General features: G+C 31.7%; 1 protein-coding gene across 13 annotated transcripts; it reads right to left on the minus strand.

Annotated features, from left to right (window-relative positions):
* Positions 1-22: 22 nt before the first annotated feature.
* Positions 23-16,016, minus strand: LOC126925430 (A-kinase anchor protein 9-like). Of its 13 annotated transcripts, none has more exons than XM_050740966.1 (22): positions 15,883-16,016; positions 15,423-15,494; positions 14,398-14,488; positions 13,581-14,108; positions 12,852-12,973; positions 12,526-12,783; positions 12,282-12,455; positions 9,604-12,213; positions 8,949-9,089; positions 8,519-8,805; positions 7,756-8,450; positions 7,554-7,681; positions 7,049-7,102; positions 6,297-6,464; positions 5,821-5,889; positions 5,251-5,565; positions 2,854-5,191; positions 1,798-2,783; positions 1,448-1,723; positions 1,180-1,356; positions 733-1,112; positions 23-675 (listed from the first exon to the last, which is right to left on the minus strand). In XM_050740966.1, the coding sequence occupies exons 5-22, from the start codon at positions 12,915-12,917 to the stop codon at positions 567-569; spliced, it is 9,231 nt and encodes a 3,076-aa protein (XP_050596923.1). In that variant the 5' UTR covers positions 12,918-12,973; positions 13,581-14,108; positions 14,398-14,488; positions 15,423-15,494; positions 15,883-16,016; the 3' UTR covers positions 23-566. The 13 variants fall into 13 exon arrangements, with proteins under 13 accessions (XP_050596923.1, XP_050596924.1, XP_050596915.1 ...); XM_050740967.1 differs by having other exon boundaries at positions 5,821-5,886; positions 7,049-7,105; XM_050740958.1 differs by having other exon boundaries at positions 7,049-7,105.
* Between the last annotated feature and the right edge of the window lie 2,092 nt (positions 16,017-18,108).

Raw genomic sequence — 18,108 nt, forward strand, 5'->3', positions numbered from 1 at the left:
CTATCAACGAATCACGATCTGATAAAAAGGTATTCTATTTTTTATTCACAATATAAAAACGTACAGATCATCAACAAATAAATAATAGAACACTTATTACAATGTACAAGGCACAGGTTTGTATTCTTATAATAACAATACGCTTAAGAGCAATATTTCTATCAGTAACTTTGGTAAAACACAATATATAAGCACTAGTATGACGTCATCTCGTTCAATTTCTTAAAAATATTACGAATATGGATAGTATTGAAATTATAGCACGCATAATATACCATCCTCTAATAATTGGTGTGGAAATTTAACACGTGTTCGACATATCGTATTTTCTATGCTACAATTCTATATACAATTTGTAGAAAAAATACAGCTGAAAGAAGCTCAAATTTTTGCAACAACATGTTTTCCGATAAAAATGCCCAGTTTCGAACGTTTTCGATTGGCCAAACAATCGAAAACAGCAATTCCATGCGGATCACACAATAATGACCGCATTCAAAAAACAGTGACGTGATAGTTAAATCACTGTTTACGACACTTATAGAACTTAGGTACAAAACGTAATACTATTCTGGAATAATCTGAAGATTCCCAGCCTCTGCTATACCCAATCTCTGCTGAATATTCTTCAGTCGTTGGCAATACTGTTCAAACGTGTTGAAACCACCATCTCCACTAAAAATCCAATTTCAGATAGTTAAAATGTTCATTTTCTAATAATTCTTCACTTACTTTGAGGTAGTCTTATCTCGAACAGGAGGCGAATGGTTCATGGCGGCTTTTTGAATCGGTAGGAAAGACTGATCTACGTTCCATAATAGAGTTTTCACACCAATTCGTTTGCCAATATTCCATCTCACGATTAACCACTTCATTCTATGGATACTGATCAAAACAAGCGCCGCACTCCTAAATCGAACTTTTGGCGATTTCTTGTTACGGCCTACCACAGCGTAGGATCGTTGGTCTCTGGTCAATTGGGCAAGTAAACATAGAGTATTTTCTTCAGAAAATTGATAGCTACCAAATACAGTTAACAAGTATCGTTTCTGATATGTTAGAGCCTTGCGTCTGCTATCCGCTCGCAGAAATTTTCCATAAAAATGTTGCAACTGTAAAAAAGAATATTATCGTATCATAGAGCACAAAATGAATATATGGAAGAAAGATAGAAATTACCTTTTCTATTTCTGGGATTTTAGCATTTGAAACTTGAGATCCCTTGTTTCGTTTGATTTGATCTTCGAGTAATTTAATTCGTTGGTTCAATTGTTCCTTTTCTTCCCTTGATTTTATCAACTTCTCTTGAAGTACAGCCTTTTCTGTCATGTATTTTTCATTAACTTCACTGAGATCCTATAAACCATAATATCAGTTATAAGATACAACAATTCATAAGATAATTAGGAGTTTATTACTAGAAGTTAGGAAATATTAAGTTCATTACATTTATCTTTTGCATGAATTTTGTAGGCATATCCTCGTTTGTAAATCTGCTCTTCAGTTCCTTTGTGAGCTCCAATTCTCTCCTTGTACAAGCTTTTACTTCTTGTTGTAACTCAGCAATCACATCCCTAGAGTTCTTCTCCTCATCTTTGACGGCCGATAACTTTTTAAGTAGATCATTTTCCCTTTCTTTAAAAGTCTCAGCTAGCTTCATCTCCCGTTCTAGAGATTCCGTTAATTCTCTCTTTGACTGTTTCATGTCAGCCTCCAAATCCATCTATCGAAAAATTAATCACGTGAAAAAAAATCACAAAAACTAGTCGTTATAAATTAATATATTCTTATACTAACTATCACATCTCTAGCATTATTGATTTCTCTCCTCAAAGCCTTGAGCTCACTATGTTCACTGATCTTTTGTTCTTGTCTCTTAGTCTCCGCATCAGACATGGTTTTAATCCTCTTCTGTAACCATTCGCCTTCTTCTTGTTTCGCTTTTAGTTCTTCTTTGGTACGCCTGAGATCAGTTTGCAAGTGATCATTAGTCCCTTTTATCAAAACCAGATTACTTGTTAAGTTCTCATTTTTCTCCACTTCCACTTCTAGTTGCTTCTCAAAATGATTCTTCTCCATCTGTAATTTCCTCAAAGTGTCTTTCAGCTCTGTGTTTTCCCTTCCTTCTTTTTCAAAGCTTTCCATTAATGACAGATATTTCTTCCTCTCAGCTTCTAAATCTGTTAATTTTGATAAGTCATTGACTTTCTGGGATTGTACATGGTCTTTCATCAAACTCAGTTGAATCTCTAAATTCTTATGCTCATCTCGTAACAAGGACAATTCATTTTTAAGCTTCACCTCATTGTCCAAAGAATTCTTCAACTTACTCTGGAGGGTCTCTATTAATTCTGAACAACCAACTTGCATTGCCCTATGCTCCTTTTCAATCTGAATCTTTAAATTTCTCATCAAATTCTTCTCTGAAGATAATTCTTCATCTAGTTTCGCTACTTTCTTTGATTTCTCTGTTAAATCTGACTTTAGTTGGAAAATTCGACCTTCGTATTCTGTTATCTGGCACTTGAGCATTTCTGTTTCTATCTCCAAATCATCTTTCAGCTTTCTCAATTCTTCATTGATTTTATTAGCTTGACTCAGTTTTAATTTTAGTTCTATATATTTTGCTTCTTGGAAGTCCTGATAAGGAGTTTGTCTTTCTGTCTTTTTCTTATCCTCGTCATCGTTTTCTATGGCGCTCATAATCTTTCTATCTAAGTGTGCTGATAAATTTAGCTCTCTTTGCACCATGTCTTCGATGTCGGTATCATCTTGCAATCGTTCTGCAAATTTATAGAATAAATAATTATTGTAATAAAACTATATTTTTAATTTATATAAAGAAATACTTACGTGCAGGTAACTTTAGATCAGACAGATCTTTGTTTAGATTATCCACCATGTTCCTCAGTTCAGCATTTATCTTTCTTTCATCCTTCAACTTCTTTCTCAATTCCACAACATTTCCAGATTCCTTCATCTTATTCTGTATAGCTTCCAAAGCCTTGTGCAGACTTTTGCTATCGTCACTCATTTGTCTAATCACTTTATCTTTTTCTTTTAAGTATTCTTGCAGATGATGGATTTCTTGATCCTTTTCGTTAGAAGGTGAAGATGTTCCTGAGAAGCTGGTGCGTCTGGCCATTTCTTCCAATCTTCTAATGACCTGATCCCTGTTGTTTAGACCTTCTGTCAACCTTTGAATTTCATTCTGACATTCTAATAATTCTTGTTTGGTAGACTGGTACTTTGTTTTGAATTCGTACAACTGTTTATTTTCATTTTCGATCTCAATATTGCGGGTTTGGATAGTTTCGATAGTGATATCTTTTTCGAGAATTGCATCTCTGAATTTCTGTAACTCTTTTGTCTGTTCCTGGAGGAGAATAGTATATTCCCGTGTCTGTCCTAATTCTTGTTCCTTCTCTTCAATATCCTTTTTTAACTTATTATTCTCTAAATTCAATTCTATTATAATTTTTTCGTTCATTTGTATCTTATTTTTGTGGTCCTGCATTTCTTCATTACTCAATTTTAAAATATTTTCTATTTCCTGAAGATCTTTTTTTATTTTATTCTCTGATACTCGTGACAATTCATATTGATTCTGATAGAAACACTTATCTCTGGATAGTGTCTCCACAACATTTTTAAATTCCACTTGCAACTCGTCGTAAAGTTTCTGCAGAGCTATTAAATCATCTTCTCTTTTAGCCAAAATTGCTGATTTCATATCTAATTCCTCTCTCACTGCCTGTAATTGAATTTCCAAGTTCTCCACTTCTTTCAATGTCTCATTGATGGACGTCTGAGTGTATTTCATTGAAGGAACATAAGATCTATTACTACTACTGTTGTCACTTCTCTCATCAGCACGTTCTCTTTGTGGTAATTCTTGCGTTTGAATACACTGTTTTGTTGACTGGGTAGCATGGTCAGTTCTGTCGTTAGAATTATTGTTTTCCGACGTGGAAGATTTCGACTCTAGGCCACTGTGCAACAAGTCTAAGATTCTAGACTGTTGACTGGAATTTGCTGATAGACTTTGAGAACCAAGGTCTAGAAGAGGAACTTGAATTATCTTAGTGCTGTCCATTAAAGGTACAGTTGAATTATCTATACTTTTTAGAACAGGTGAAGTAGGAACTTTGAAAGCAGATACGTTAGGTAAGTTTTGTGTCGTATTGGCTCCTCTAATGGCTTCCGTAGTCTCTTCGCATTCCGAGTGAATTGATAAAATATCGCTCAATGTACGTGCACTATTCTTTGCCTCTGTCTGTCGTACCAACTCTCTTAATTGTGTTTCGTCCAGATTCAATGAAGAATATATCTCAAGCTGCTTTTCTTTTTTGGATAATTGTTCCTTCAGGTGATCTATCTCTTCATTCTTGTCTGCTAACATACTGTCTATTAGTCTCGGTAATTCTAGCTGTGCATGCTCTTGAACACCAACTTTCGCCTGGAGAATCTTTTTCTCTTCTTCAATAATTTCTACGTGCTCTTTCAACTTCTGAATAGTAGCACTTTCTACTTGCACCACATTTGTAATCTCTGCTTCCTTCTCTTGTAATAATTGATTAATTCTATCCAATTGATTCTTCATGTCCTTTAATTCTAAATCTTTGTCAGCAATGGTTCGTTCTAAAGATTGAAACTTGGCATTAGCTTCATGAAGTTGTAGTTCTAAACGTGACGTAGCCTGTCTCTGAGCAAATGGAGCGCTTTGCTTGTGTTGCTCCAGTCTACCACGCATTGCTTCTATTTGAAACAACTGCTCAGAAGTGGTTTGCTGAAGAATTTCCTGTTCCGCTTGTAATTCCTCGTTCTGATTTTTGAAAGCAGTAACTTGTAATTCTAAATCTTTGATTCTTTTTAGTGCTACTTCCTCAGCTCTGGCGTGTTTCAACATTTTCTCCTTAAGTTTAAGTAACTGGTCGAGAGGTAACATTGGAGGTGCAGTAGGATCATCGGGAGTAGGGCACCGCGAGGCATCTAATTGCTCTCTGATAGAGACATCTTCGCTTGGTTGACTCAAACTCAAATTGGAACTGCACATGTGCGCAGATTCCAGTTCTCTAATTCTTTTAGTTAACTGATTCTGCATATCACGAAGTTCTGTTTTCATTTGCTTCAATGCCGCAGAATTCACATTGAATTGTTCAGAACTTAACTTGTGTTTTCTTAATTCCTCCTACAAAATCGTATTTTTAAAAATGTATGTTCTAACAAAGTTATTTCACTAAAATTTACCTGTAAGTGAATAATATGTTCATTTAGTTGCTTGCTTTCACTACCCATCTTAACAGCATCCAGTTCTTGGACCAACTCATGCTGGTTCTTAGTCTGCGCAGCAATCACAGTTTCTAATTGATTGATTTGTAATTGAAGAGATTCTTCCTTCTCGGTTTTGATCTGTAGTTGTTGTTCCAAGTCTGTGATGATTTCTCTAAGTACCCAAATCTTGTCGATAGCTGCTTTCAGTTCACTCTCGGTTTCAGATTTTCTGGCCTCTGTGTCAGACATAAGAGAGGACATCTCTCTCATCTGAGACTCTAGAACCTCCACCTACATTGTATTCGACCTTTTAATGAAACTTCGTAATTGCTAAGTTTATTCCATTACCACAACCATAAACTAACTGCTGGAATGCATCACCAATATGTAAAGCACACAAAAAATATTTGTCAATGTGACAAAATAAAAGTTACATGCATAACATCTTAAATTTTATTAAAATGAAATGTATACTTTGTACTTAGTAGAGCCTGGATCTGAAATATTATTAAATGTATTAATTCTTATAAGTAAATGACCACTCACAACTGCACCGATGTCAGATGCTTGAAGCACAGGGACGTCTGACGTTGCTTCGGGTGATAGTGTAGACTGCTTTGTGCGACAAACAGAAACCAAAACCAGAGTGCAGGAAAACTCGTGTTAATAGGTTAGTGATAATGCGTGTTATAAGCTGCCTAATTACTTCATAATATAGCTGACAATATAGCTGACCATAAAAATGAACTCAATTATGATATCCCAAAAGTTATCTATTAGTTTGATCAATTTATATGAGATCAGTAAAGATCATTAAAAAATCCCAATCCAAGACAAATAGAAATAATCATTTTAAGAAATTTCTGAACTTGATTAAAATGTATTATTTAGTCCGCACCATGTAAAGTATCAAAAAAAGCAGATGTTTTGGGTGCGAATGAACATTTCAATTAGAATTGTAAATTGTTTATATCAAATTATTGAATTGTTAAATAGTATCAATATAATGCCTAAGGACTTACTTCAGATGTTATGCGTTGATCTCGCTCCTTTTCTCGTTCACGTTCTTTAAGCTGTTCCTGCAGAACATATACTTGTTTCGCTGCTTCATCTCTCTCAGCTTCTCTTTCGCTTGCTTGCTCATCCAGAAATCTGCGAGTTGCTTTTAATTGCTTATCTGCTGCCTCAATCTACACATATTTTCTTTCAATTAATATCAATAAAATTGAACACTTAAAAAGCAGAAAGTAAAAAACTTAAATAAAAATAATCAATAAAATGTACACTTCAACAGCTATGTGAGTTATAAACTTTAATATTATTTATATCAACACACATTTAATCAATCGCAATCAAAAATAAAACTAGAAACAAATGCCTTTATGCAAAATAAATAGCAACAAAAATAAAGTGTTCTGAAATATTCATGAAAAATGCTCATCAACTTTCTTCAAACGTATTCTTTGTTATTAAATTAATAACGCAACCAGGGAGGATAAGGAAGAGTTAATTCACAATATTAATAACATGCATACAAGAGATTAATAGCAATAAACATACTTATAATGTAACACACGCCTTGATTAATCATTAGGAAATTATTATTTTTAATGATGGCATGAAATTTAGTAGATTCTTGTGATAAACCATTTCATCAGAATTGAAAGAGTCCATAGCGTTCTTGTCAATTTATTGTTAAATATTGCTCGGTTTGCGGTTAAAGTTAACTTACGGAACAGCTTTTTATAATAGTATTAGTAATTCTATAATTTACCTTTCGGCGGCAAACCCTGTGAATGTATGGGGTAGGAGTAGGTTCTAAAGGCACCTGCTGGCAAGATAACAGAACGCCAATCAATCTTTCTAAAAAGCTGCATCACGGAGCTATACATTTTTACCGGTCGTTTATCTTTTTTCTTTCTTTTCTTTCTCTTTTATTTCATACGTTTTTATCGTAAATTTTTTTCTGTCGATTTCTGAACACGAGATCGTCTATCGATTCAAATACTTGTCAAATGATAATCGAATCTATTAAAAGTTAAATATTGATGCATGGATAATGAGACTGTTCATTATGAGTTCAAAAACAAAAAAAGAATGTCTTGTGCAATGTATGAACAACTAAGCTCGTAGATACAGATAAAATAATGGACTACCAAATACAAAACTCGTCTTCAATATGCAATACACCACAACTGTTTTGTATGTAGCATACCAACTCTATATAATGAAAATGCATGCAATCGGTGCATCCTTTATAAGAAGAAGTTGCAGTTTACCTGTTGCTGCAAATCTTCCTTTTCCCTTTTTGCCTCTTCCATCAATTTTTCAGTCAGTCTAGATTGTTCATCTATTAGTTGTAATAATTCTGTGCAATCTCCTCCTCCATTTGATAATACATGTCTCACTGAAAAATAAAACATAATTTCAAAAGATATCCACCTGAAAAGTTCAATGTTCATACCTAAAAAGAATTTATACCTCTTTCTTGCAATTGTGAGAAATCTTGCAAAGTAATATCAGTACCTAAGTCATAATTTTCCCCATAACCTTCTGTGATTGTTTCTTTTTTATTCTCTGCATTAATTAGCTTCCTTTGAAGATCTAAAATGGTCATTTTCAGATGACCGATCTCTTCTTGATAGCCGATGACTAGAGCTTCAGTATGATGAAGTTTCGAATTCAGTTCTTCATTCATTTTATTTAACCAAAGAGTATCTTTCAAAGGCGAGCTATGTCTCCGTTCTCTTGTGGATAAAGAAGTGCTAAGAATTTCAGCGCTTTCAGATTTCAAGCGACGTATGCAGTTGTTCAATTCTTGCTTTAATTTTTCTGTTATGCACTCATCTTCTTCTAAAATAGTTGGTAAAGTTTCGGCATTGCTATTTATTATAGAAACTATCTCGGTAGTTTTTGGAGCAAAATGGATCCTTTGTATCTTCATTTTGGAAGAGTTCAATAAGCTAGTCTCCTGGTTCTCTCTTGATTCGTTGAATTTCAATCCATCAGTTTTATCAATTTGCATGGTTTTTTCATTAGTGACGCTATCGGATAATTGACTCTTAACAACTTTGGTAATAAAAGTATTATTAACTTCTTCTTCACAAATACTAAAATACTTTATCAGTTCTTCGATCAATGTTTTAAGTGTTACACACGTTTTACTTAAGGTATTCCTGTTTAACACAAAATTTTTATAAATAAAAAATAATGACGATTTTTAATTCTCTCGAATTGTAAATACCTTTCTTCAAGAATTTGATTATCTGTTATTACGCCTTTATCAAGATCTCCTTTTTCACCATAATTCTGAACACATTCTGACTTAATTTTATTAAGTTCTTCCTGATGACGATCGATCATTCTAGCTACAGTTCGAGAATGCTCTTCTTTTAAACGTTGCATTTCCTCAGTATGGGTTTCTTTAAGTAGTTGCATCTCCTTCTTTGCATTACCAGTCAGTTTGTCTCGTAATTCCAACAATTCTGCTGGCCAATTGTCTTCTACATCCGACTCGACAGTCAAAAGTGCCTATTGATTAAATTACAATGATATGAAAGTGATAAATTGAAAGTGAATATATCAATAGGAAACTAAATTTATTTTGGATATGTTCGAATCAATTTTTTGCAGGATATTAGCGTATAAATTGGTGTGGCTAAATCTAAAGCTACCTGAATTTGTTCTTGGAGCGCATTGACAATATCCAACTTAGCTAGTGCGATCTGTTCTTCCAATTGATGGTTGTAGGCCGCTCGTAGTTGCGTTAATTCACCGTTTTCCAACGCACCCGCATCCCATTCTGTTTGACAATGCTGCATGCATACATATGTGGTCACACAATAGCATGTTAGTTACGAGAGAAACAATACATCATAATTGTACTCAGTTCGAGCTAACGACTTTGCTTTACAATTATAATCTGTGACCTTTATTAATTGGAAACTATTCTAAAAATGCTTTCAGAACTAAACAATGGTTTTTTGACAAGAACAAAATTATTAGAAAAATACAGGCTTCATTTAAATAAATTAAAGAATCATGCGTTTCGTCGAAAATAAATAGAATTATAGAAAAGAATAACATAAAAAACATATTATTGAAAGATTAAAGTAAAACATACCAAATTTAAAAAGTGCAATCTAATGTACATAGCAAAGTGAATGAAAGAAATCAATTTTTATTAGCATGTGACATATATTCTTGAAGAAGAAGAAGAAGAAGCGATTATATTGCACAAAAAGATATTCAACATTTAACACAAAAAGTAAGATAAACGAAATGCATTAAATACACAAATAAGTTCATAAAACGATCAAGTTATCTTACCTGATTCGTCATATTTTTCAATAACTCGCATCTTTCTTTGTCTTTATTATTGTATAGTTGTCTTTCATACATATTTTTCTGTTCTTCTAAAGATTTCTCACATTGCAATTTCGCTTCCTGCAACTCTATTATTTTGTTTTGCAATTCTTGTTGCAAAGTTTTGATATTTATTTCATACTCTAGTTCAGACTTATAACTATTAAAATTTTGGCTGGCATGCTTAGATTGCTCATCCTTTATTGGAGAACCAAGTCTTGAACTATGCTCAGAGATATTCGAAACGTTCAAACAATCGCCAGCACCTCCGAAATATAAGCCTTCAGTTATGTCAGCAATTTCACTATCATTGTCTGACATCTTTTTTGACTGCTGACTAAATATTTCCTCAGAATATTGTTTTTCCATCAGCAAACATTTTTGTTCAAAATACGTACGCAGTTCTTCCATTTCCTTTGCGTGTCGCATTTCCAGTTCAGTTTTGAGATCGCTTAACTCTGTTGTGCCTCCTTTTGTGCTCAACATTAATGATTGTACTTTTCTAATTTCAGATGTAGTTTCAGTTTTTATAGCGTTTATCTGCTCGTCATGAACATGAATCAGTGCTTCAATTTCTTTACGTAAAGTCTCCTTCTCTAATGTTAATTGATTTACAGAATCTTGTAGTGAATGCATATTCTCTAATTTCTTCTTCAAAGTTTTATTTTCTTCATTCTTATGTTCCTTTTCTATAGTAAGATTTTCTGAAAGATTAATGTAGTGATCCATTTTGTTTTTTATTTCTTCATAGTCTGCCTGTTGACTCATTAAACGTTCTACTTCTTTCAGCAACCGTTTATTTTCTCCCAGTACAAGCATTAATTTTTCTTGTAGCGATGCTGTTCTGTTACTACTATTAGGATCTTCAGTTTTTTCATCAAGAGTTCTATTTATATCTATGCTTTTATCGTGTGTTGTATCTACAGAATTATTAACAATCGTATCCAGCTTAAATTGTTTCATTAAGGCACTGTTATAACTGGATGATGACAATGAAACATCAAATTTACTATCACTTAAAGCTAACGTTTGATTCAATTTTTCCTCTACCTCTGCACATTGTGCCCATGCTGTGGCTAGTCCAGTCTTCAACTGTTCACGCTCTTCCTCAGATTTCTTCAATGTGTCTGCTAGATCATATATTTTTTTTATGGATTCTGCAAGTTCTGTTTCTTTCAGCTCAAGGGTCATCTTAAGCTTCTTGATTTCCTGTTGATCCTCTTCAGTTTTATGCAACAAATCACTGATGGTATCTTTCATAGTCTGACTAGATGATTTGCTTTCTTCTGCTAATGGCAGGGTACTCTGGCTATCCAAACTGTTCTTTTTCAAGGAACTCAGCTCAGATTTGTATTTGTCGCACACATTCTTCATATCTTTAAGCTGTTTCTCATATGATTTCTTGGTAAGATTTGCTTGTTCCAACTCTTCTTTTGACTTACGAACATTCTCTTCAAGACCCTCAATCTTACAAATTAAAAGTTTCTCGAATTCTGCTTTTTCCTCAAGTTTTTGTTTTGTCAACTGATATTGAATCGCCACTTCATCAAAAGTTTGATACGTAGTTTCATTCAACTCGCTTAGAGTACTCACGTTTATACCACTAAGTCTGGACAATGATTTCTCTAAATCATAGATTTTGTTGCTTAAAGTTCTTTCATGAGATTGACTATTTTCTATCAACGATTGCGCTGTCGAGTATCTCGACGACAGGTCATCGAGCTGAAATTTTAGACTTTCGTTCTCTTCTTTCAACACAGCAGCATTTGTTAAGGCTTGTTCCAAGGAACGTTCAATGCTTTCCTTCGATTCCAGTACCGCAGTCGCTGCTATGTACTTTGAAGTGACTTCCTCCAACTGAAGTTTATGCAACTTAATTTGTTCGTGTAGCATCTCTTTTTCCTTTTGATGATCTAGATTTTGAATGCGTGTAACTTTTTCTGCCTGCACTCTAAACTCATTAAACTTTGATTTATGTTCGTTCAATTCAGCTTGAGCAGTTTGTTGGGATTCAGAACGATTCATTATTTCGAGTTTCAGAGTTTCCACAGTTTTCTTATAGTGAGCCAACTGCGTTTGAAATATGGAGAGTTCTTTGGCATGTCGAGTCTCCAGATCTGGCAGTTCCTTGTTCAAGCGATCAGCCATAGTCTTATTTTCTTCTTTCAATTGCTTTAGATGTTCTTCATATTCTTTTTGAATATTCACTACCTCTTTCTCATACTTTGCAGCTTGTTCTTTTAATTCCTGTTGATGACGTGCAGTATTTATATTCATCTCAGTTGTAAATTTTTTTAATATATGTTGCATATCTTGTTTTATCTTATCTACACGCACTTCATACTGTTTCTGTTGCTCTAAAGTCTCGGCAATGTTTAAATTTTTGTCAGCAGCATTTAGACGAATTTGTTCATTCAAATTATTAATTTGCAACTTATAATCGTTAATCTCAGCTGTTCGAGTTTCTTTCTCCATTTCCAGTGTCTGTACATATTCTTGATTTTGGGTCACCTGGCTATTTAATTTTTGTATTATTGACCTTTGATCGCTTACAGTCTTTTCTAAAGTATCAATCTAGAAACCATAAATTTTCTAATAAAAATCTCTTTATTTTGTGGTCATAAAAAATATAATTTTCTTACCTTTTCTTCCAAGCACTTATTTTTATCACTATCTTTACAAGGTATCTCCATAGCATTTATGGAGTTCAATTGACTAGCAAGATTATCTCTTACAGACAGAGCATGCTGCAGAGACCACATTAGATCTTCTATTAGGTTATCTCTTTGATTCACTGCTTTTTCAAACTCTTGTAGCTATTTGATTGAAAATAACAAATGACCATCTATATATACTATGTCAACAAAAAAAAAAGATTTTACATACTTTTGTATGATACAAAGACATGACATCTCTGGTGTGTATACTACTACTCTGGCTTTGAGAAGAGTTTGGAGATGAGGTCTCTGCTCTCAAATGATCAATTTCTGCATTTAAAGCTTCGACTATGGCTTCTTTCCCTTGTAACAACTCTTCCAATTGAACCACCCTTCCTGCAAGACCTTCTAAATCCCCATCTGCTTCTCCTTCGCTCATACTGACACTGCTTTGTGTTACATCTTTTGAAGAAACTCCTTCATGTGGCTATAATCAATGGAATTAGTGCTTTGATGTTCACAAACAACAAAATAGATTTAAATCCCTATTCTTACATCAGATTTTCTATGTTCCATAGATTTGTCATTACGGAAAGATTCCTCATCGGATATTTCATCCATTTGACTATGCTCGAACCTTGAGCTCTAGTAATTCTTTCTACCTTATCTCTCTCCAGCTGAAACCACAATTGTATATTATATAAAAATTTAAATTTCCATATAATTTTTCAAGTTTAGCTTTTTAGATGTCTTATTTATGTTCCATGTTTACTATATTAAATAAATCTCAAAATATCAAATAATATACTATGATCTTTTATGCCCTACATCAATATGAACTTTATGGTGTTCAAAATCCATATTATATCGGATTACATTCCTCCACCATACTTAGCTGAATTATAATAGCTACAAAAAGCATTTCTACACCTCTAAAAGTATTTATTTTTGCATTTACATATTAATTAGATTCAGGTATATTAAATTTTGTATCATTTAATAGTATATTTACATCTACAAAAATTTGATACTATCGGAATAAAATGTAAAATATGATAAAAAAATATTTTATTGAAAAATAAGGGTATGTTCAAATACTTTTTGTAGACACTACATTGAGTTGTCGGTTGAAATTTACTTTGAGAAACCAAAAATTATTGACTTTTTTTATATATTCTGATAATATTCGATAAATAGAATCCAAAAATATAAGTTTTAAGCTTAAAAATCAATTGGTTCAAAAGTTATACGTATATAAAACCAAGAATTTTTAGCGTATTTTACACGTTAATTTGACGCCATATTAGCTTGTATCCATTCGTCCAATGTGTGAAGTCACTAGCTGTAAACAGATACACGTGGGTGGCGGGATAAGTCAAATGTTTTTATCTGCAAGCGTTTTGCACATGTTTGATTTTTCGCGCTAACACGATTCAAGACTTAGAGATAACAATTTTCCCAACGCGTTCGAAGTGTTCGCTTGTGTTTTTTTTCCACGGTTACGTCTTTTTTCGTTTTATTTTCTTTTTACCGCTTTCTTCTTTTTTTAGTTCCTTTTTGTTTTATTTTCTTTTATTTTCCTTTTTCTTTTTAAATGTTTTGCTAGTTTTGTTGTATTATTATATTATAAGTACTTGCATAACAAGCTGAAAAGCCACACGGTTTTAATGGATGGTTCATCTCTTGGTAGTCAATGTTCATTAGAATTCATGATCATATCAGATTCATATAAAAACTTTTAGGCGCCAGCTTCTACTTATTAAATATTAATCTATAGAATCTTCGCGACAACAATCGGTCGCATACAAATACCTAATTATATAACAATTATACAATATTATATTAATTATATAATATATAACTACACAAAAACATAAAATATATAAATATATAAAATACAGTTCAAAAAACAGTTAATAACATAACAATAGTTAACAAATAGTTAGGTATTGCAGATGAATCATTAATAAAACTTTTGATTTATTAAAAGTAGAATTAATTAGAATATGATGTAATAGATTGAATACATCTTGGCCATCATAAAACAATATTATTTTTGTAAAATATTAGCCATTTCATATGCAACTGCCCAATGTCTTACTTGATTTCTTTCTCTCCCAGTAGTTGATCTTTCCCACAAATTATCAATTATAAATGTGTTAATGTAGTTTGTAAGAATTCCATGGACAGCTCTGTAATATATATAATTATGTATTTATTAGATTTTATTAATGTCTGTTGATTTATAATTCAAAATTTTATGACTAATAATAGTAACTTTTATCATAATGTAAAAAGAAATTAAAAAATATATATTCTAATTAATAAAGAAACCTTTCTTATAAATTTATTGCATATAAATATTGATCTGTTTTATATAGATAACAATTAACTTAATAATTTCAATCATTCCAACACATTCAGAATTATTAATTTATAAATATGAAAATCTAATTTTGTTTTTAATATTTATAAAAAAATTAGCATAAATTAGGAAAAAATAATTCTACAAAATATTTGATTAATGAATGGGTTGATGAACCATATCTTTATTAAATTAACAAGTAATTTATTACGTTTAGTATCTGTGACAAATTAATATAAATTGTGAAAAAGTAAGTCTGAAGTCTGTTCTTTAATTTACCAATAATTTTAGATATATTTGTAAAAACTTTAATATATATCTATCTCAAATTACTATTGTGATTTTCTAAATAATTTTTTCATCAATGTTATGAAGAAATATTGAGTGAATTATCGTATATCTTATTTTTTCAATCTACTAAATTTGTTGAACAAAATGTTCATCTTGAATATTCAATGTAAACATTGCTGATCCATGAGCATTTGAATATCTTTTGTAATGTTATTTTAGTTAACGTTAGTTGGCTTTGAACCAAATATACTATAACTACAATACTTGTTGAATTCTTTTCCTAATTTTAAACGTTTTAGTTTACAAATAGACAGAATTTTGAAGAAGTATTCGAAAATATTTATATACATATTTCTCCATTAATAGAAGACTTTATGTGTTTTGTAAATAGAATATTTCAAATCTTAAATTCATGTATACTCATTATGTATTCAAAAATATATAGAATAAAATAGATAAAATAAAATTACTTTTATAATATGCAATGCTATTCGTCCTTATTTGTTGAAACAGCAGAACCAGTCCATGATGGCTTTAATTACCTGAGAAATACATATTTTTATTAACATACTTATAATATATGTACATATATTCATGAATATAATTGATTATAATAACATTGTTCATTATCCATCATTAAGAGTACAGCTATGTAAATGAGAAGTACAAAGTTTATAATATCAAATTGTTACTTTTCATTTGACTTTATTTTTGTTCATTTCGTTAAACTGTACACAATCAATGAATGAATCTATAAATTACATATAAATAAATTAATAATTCCCTTTACATCTATACTCTTCAAATACATAGAGAAAATTATGAAATATATACTATATCATATAATATGTATATGGAGGAACATTATTGGAGTATATCAAACTTTTTAAATTAAAATGAAAAGTAAATTAAACAATAATAATATATTACCAGTAAGTTTTAATAATGATACGTATCGTGCAACGAGCAACGACTCAACCACGGTCAACCGTTACATTTCCAGTGCGCATTTCAGTGCGCAGGATTATTTCGCGCGCAAGAAGAACCAATAGTAAATTAGTTTGATTCTAAAAATCATTTTGGCTTATTTTCACTTGAATTTTTGAAGCAAAAAGAATTATAGTCATAGAATAAACAAAAAGTGTTTAGCTTTTTAGAATAATACATAAGTTATAATATATATGTTTTGAATTTATTTAATTAGACACATGTAGATATTGCCAACTTAAGAAATTGTAAAGATACTATTTATTAATGGCAACTAAGTGATTGCGGATTTTATCAATAGGTGGTCTTAGCACATTCTTTTGTTTTGTCAACGTGTTCAATGCACCTAACCTATATTGTTTTCTTATTCTTTGGATTTCCACCTTTAATTTAATAAAAAAAATTGTATCAATTAGTTCAGTTTCGTTTTTATCCCAATTTAAAGATGGAAGAACAAGACACGCATTTCAGACATATTTTATTGTATTATTTCCGGAAAGGCAAAAACGCATCGCAAGCACACAAGAAGTTATGTGCCCTATATGGGAATGTAGCCTTGAAAGAAAGACAGTGTCAAAATTGGTTTGCCAAATTTCGTTCTGGTGATTTTTCAGTGAAAAATGCTCAACGGTCTGGTCGTCCAGTTGAAGTTGACGAGACCCATATCATGGCCATTATCGATTCAGATCGTTATAGTACAACGCGTGAGATTGCAGAGAAGCTCAATGTATCGCATACATGCATTCAAAAAAGAATAAAACAGCTTGGCTATGTCAAGAGAATCGATTTATGGGTCCCTCACCAGCTTGACGAATTTCATTTGAAGCAACGCATTAGCATCTGCGATTCGCTTCTGAAACGAAACGAAATTGATTCATTTCTGAAACGACTGATTATTGGCGATGAAAAGTGGATAGCTTATACAGCACAGACGACACCAAAAGCTGAGATTCACCAAAAAAAGATTATGCTGTCAGTTTGGTGGGATTATAAAGGAATTCTGTACTTTGAACTTTTACCAAGAATGATTAATTCAAACGCGTACGTTCCACAACTCGCCAAACTGAGCGATGCACTTCAAGAAAAGCGGCCAGAATTGGCAGATCATAAGGGTGTTGTTTTCCAGCATGATAATTCAAAATCCCGCACGTCTTTGGTCACTCACCAAAAATTATTGGAACTAGGTTGGGATGTGTTATCACATCCACCATATAGCCCTGATCTTACGCCTTCGGATTACCATTTATTTCGTTCCATGCAAAACTCCTTAAATGGTAAAATTTTTAATGACACTGATGATGTAAAATCACATTTAATTCAGTTTTTTGCTGACAAAAGTCAGAAGTTTTATGAACATGGAATTATGACACTGCCTGAAAGATGGCAAAAGGTTATTGAAAAAGACGGACAATACCTAATTGAATAAAGTTATATTTTTAAGCAAAAATTTTAAATTTTCCTTCTTATTTAAAATACGCAATCACTTAGTTGCCAACCCAATAAAAATGAAATTCTTTCATTTAGAAAAATACACATTTGAAAAGACATGCAAATATTCTTTATGCAATTAATTCTTCAAAAATTAAGAATTCATATAATAAAAATTTACTAAAGAATATGATTATGCAATATGACATAATATATTGAATATTTTTTTATTAATATTAACGTTTTATTAATATTCTTTTTATTAATACATTAAACTTTGAATTTAGTTTAGTTTAGTTTAATTTATTTTTATCTCCAAAATTTAAATTATTTGATGCTAGGAGACACCATCATTATGATATATTTTAATTTTTATTTCCTCGTTAGCTTCATAACGAGCCTGTCATAGAACTTCCAAAAGCCTGCATGAGAAATTATTACAGGTAACATCACTGATATGTACTTATATATGTATACATATTTAAGATTCAAATAGTACAAAATTTAAAAATTATTGCACACGATTATATATATTAACTTAATTACTCTGTAACTTTTAATTGTAATATAACCATATTTATATAAAAACTGTGGAAATAAAATAAGAGTAATGTCAAGCAAGCAACATTATTATTATGTTTTATTTTGTATGTATATGTGATTAAATTATGTAAATTGTAAGAGATGATAATATTAATAACATTTTTCATCACTGTACTCTACAAGATTTTATTTAACTTT

Source organism: Bombus affinis, chromosome 16 (genome assembly GCF_024516045.1).
Source record: "Bombus affinis isolate iyBomAffi1 chromosome 16, iyBomAffi1.2, whole genome shotgun sequence".
Lineage (NCBI taxonomy): Eukaryota > Metazoa > Arthropoda > Insecta > Hymenoptera > Apidae > Bombus > Bombus affinis.

Bases quoted from the DNA above. Each gene is read 5' to 3' on its own strand.
- LOC126925430 (XM_050740959.1), bottom strand. From the start codon at position 12,917: ATGGATGAAATATCCGATGAGGAATCTTTCCGTAATGACAAATCTATG. The intron at 7,682-7,755 runs GTATAAATTCTT...TTTATTTTTCAG, and splicing joins CTCACAATTGCAAGAAAGAG to TGAGACATGTATTATCAAAT. The intron at 1,113-1,179 runs GTAATTTCTATC...TCTTTTTTACAG, and splicing joins AAATCCCAGAAATAGAAAAG to TTGCAACATTTTTATGGAAA.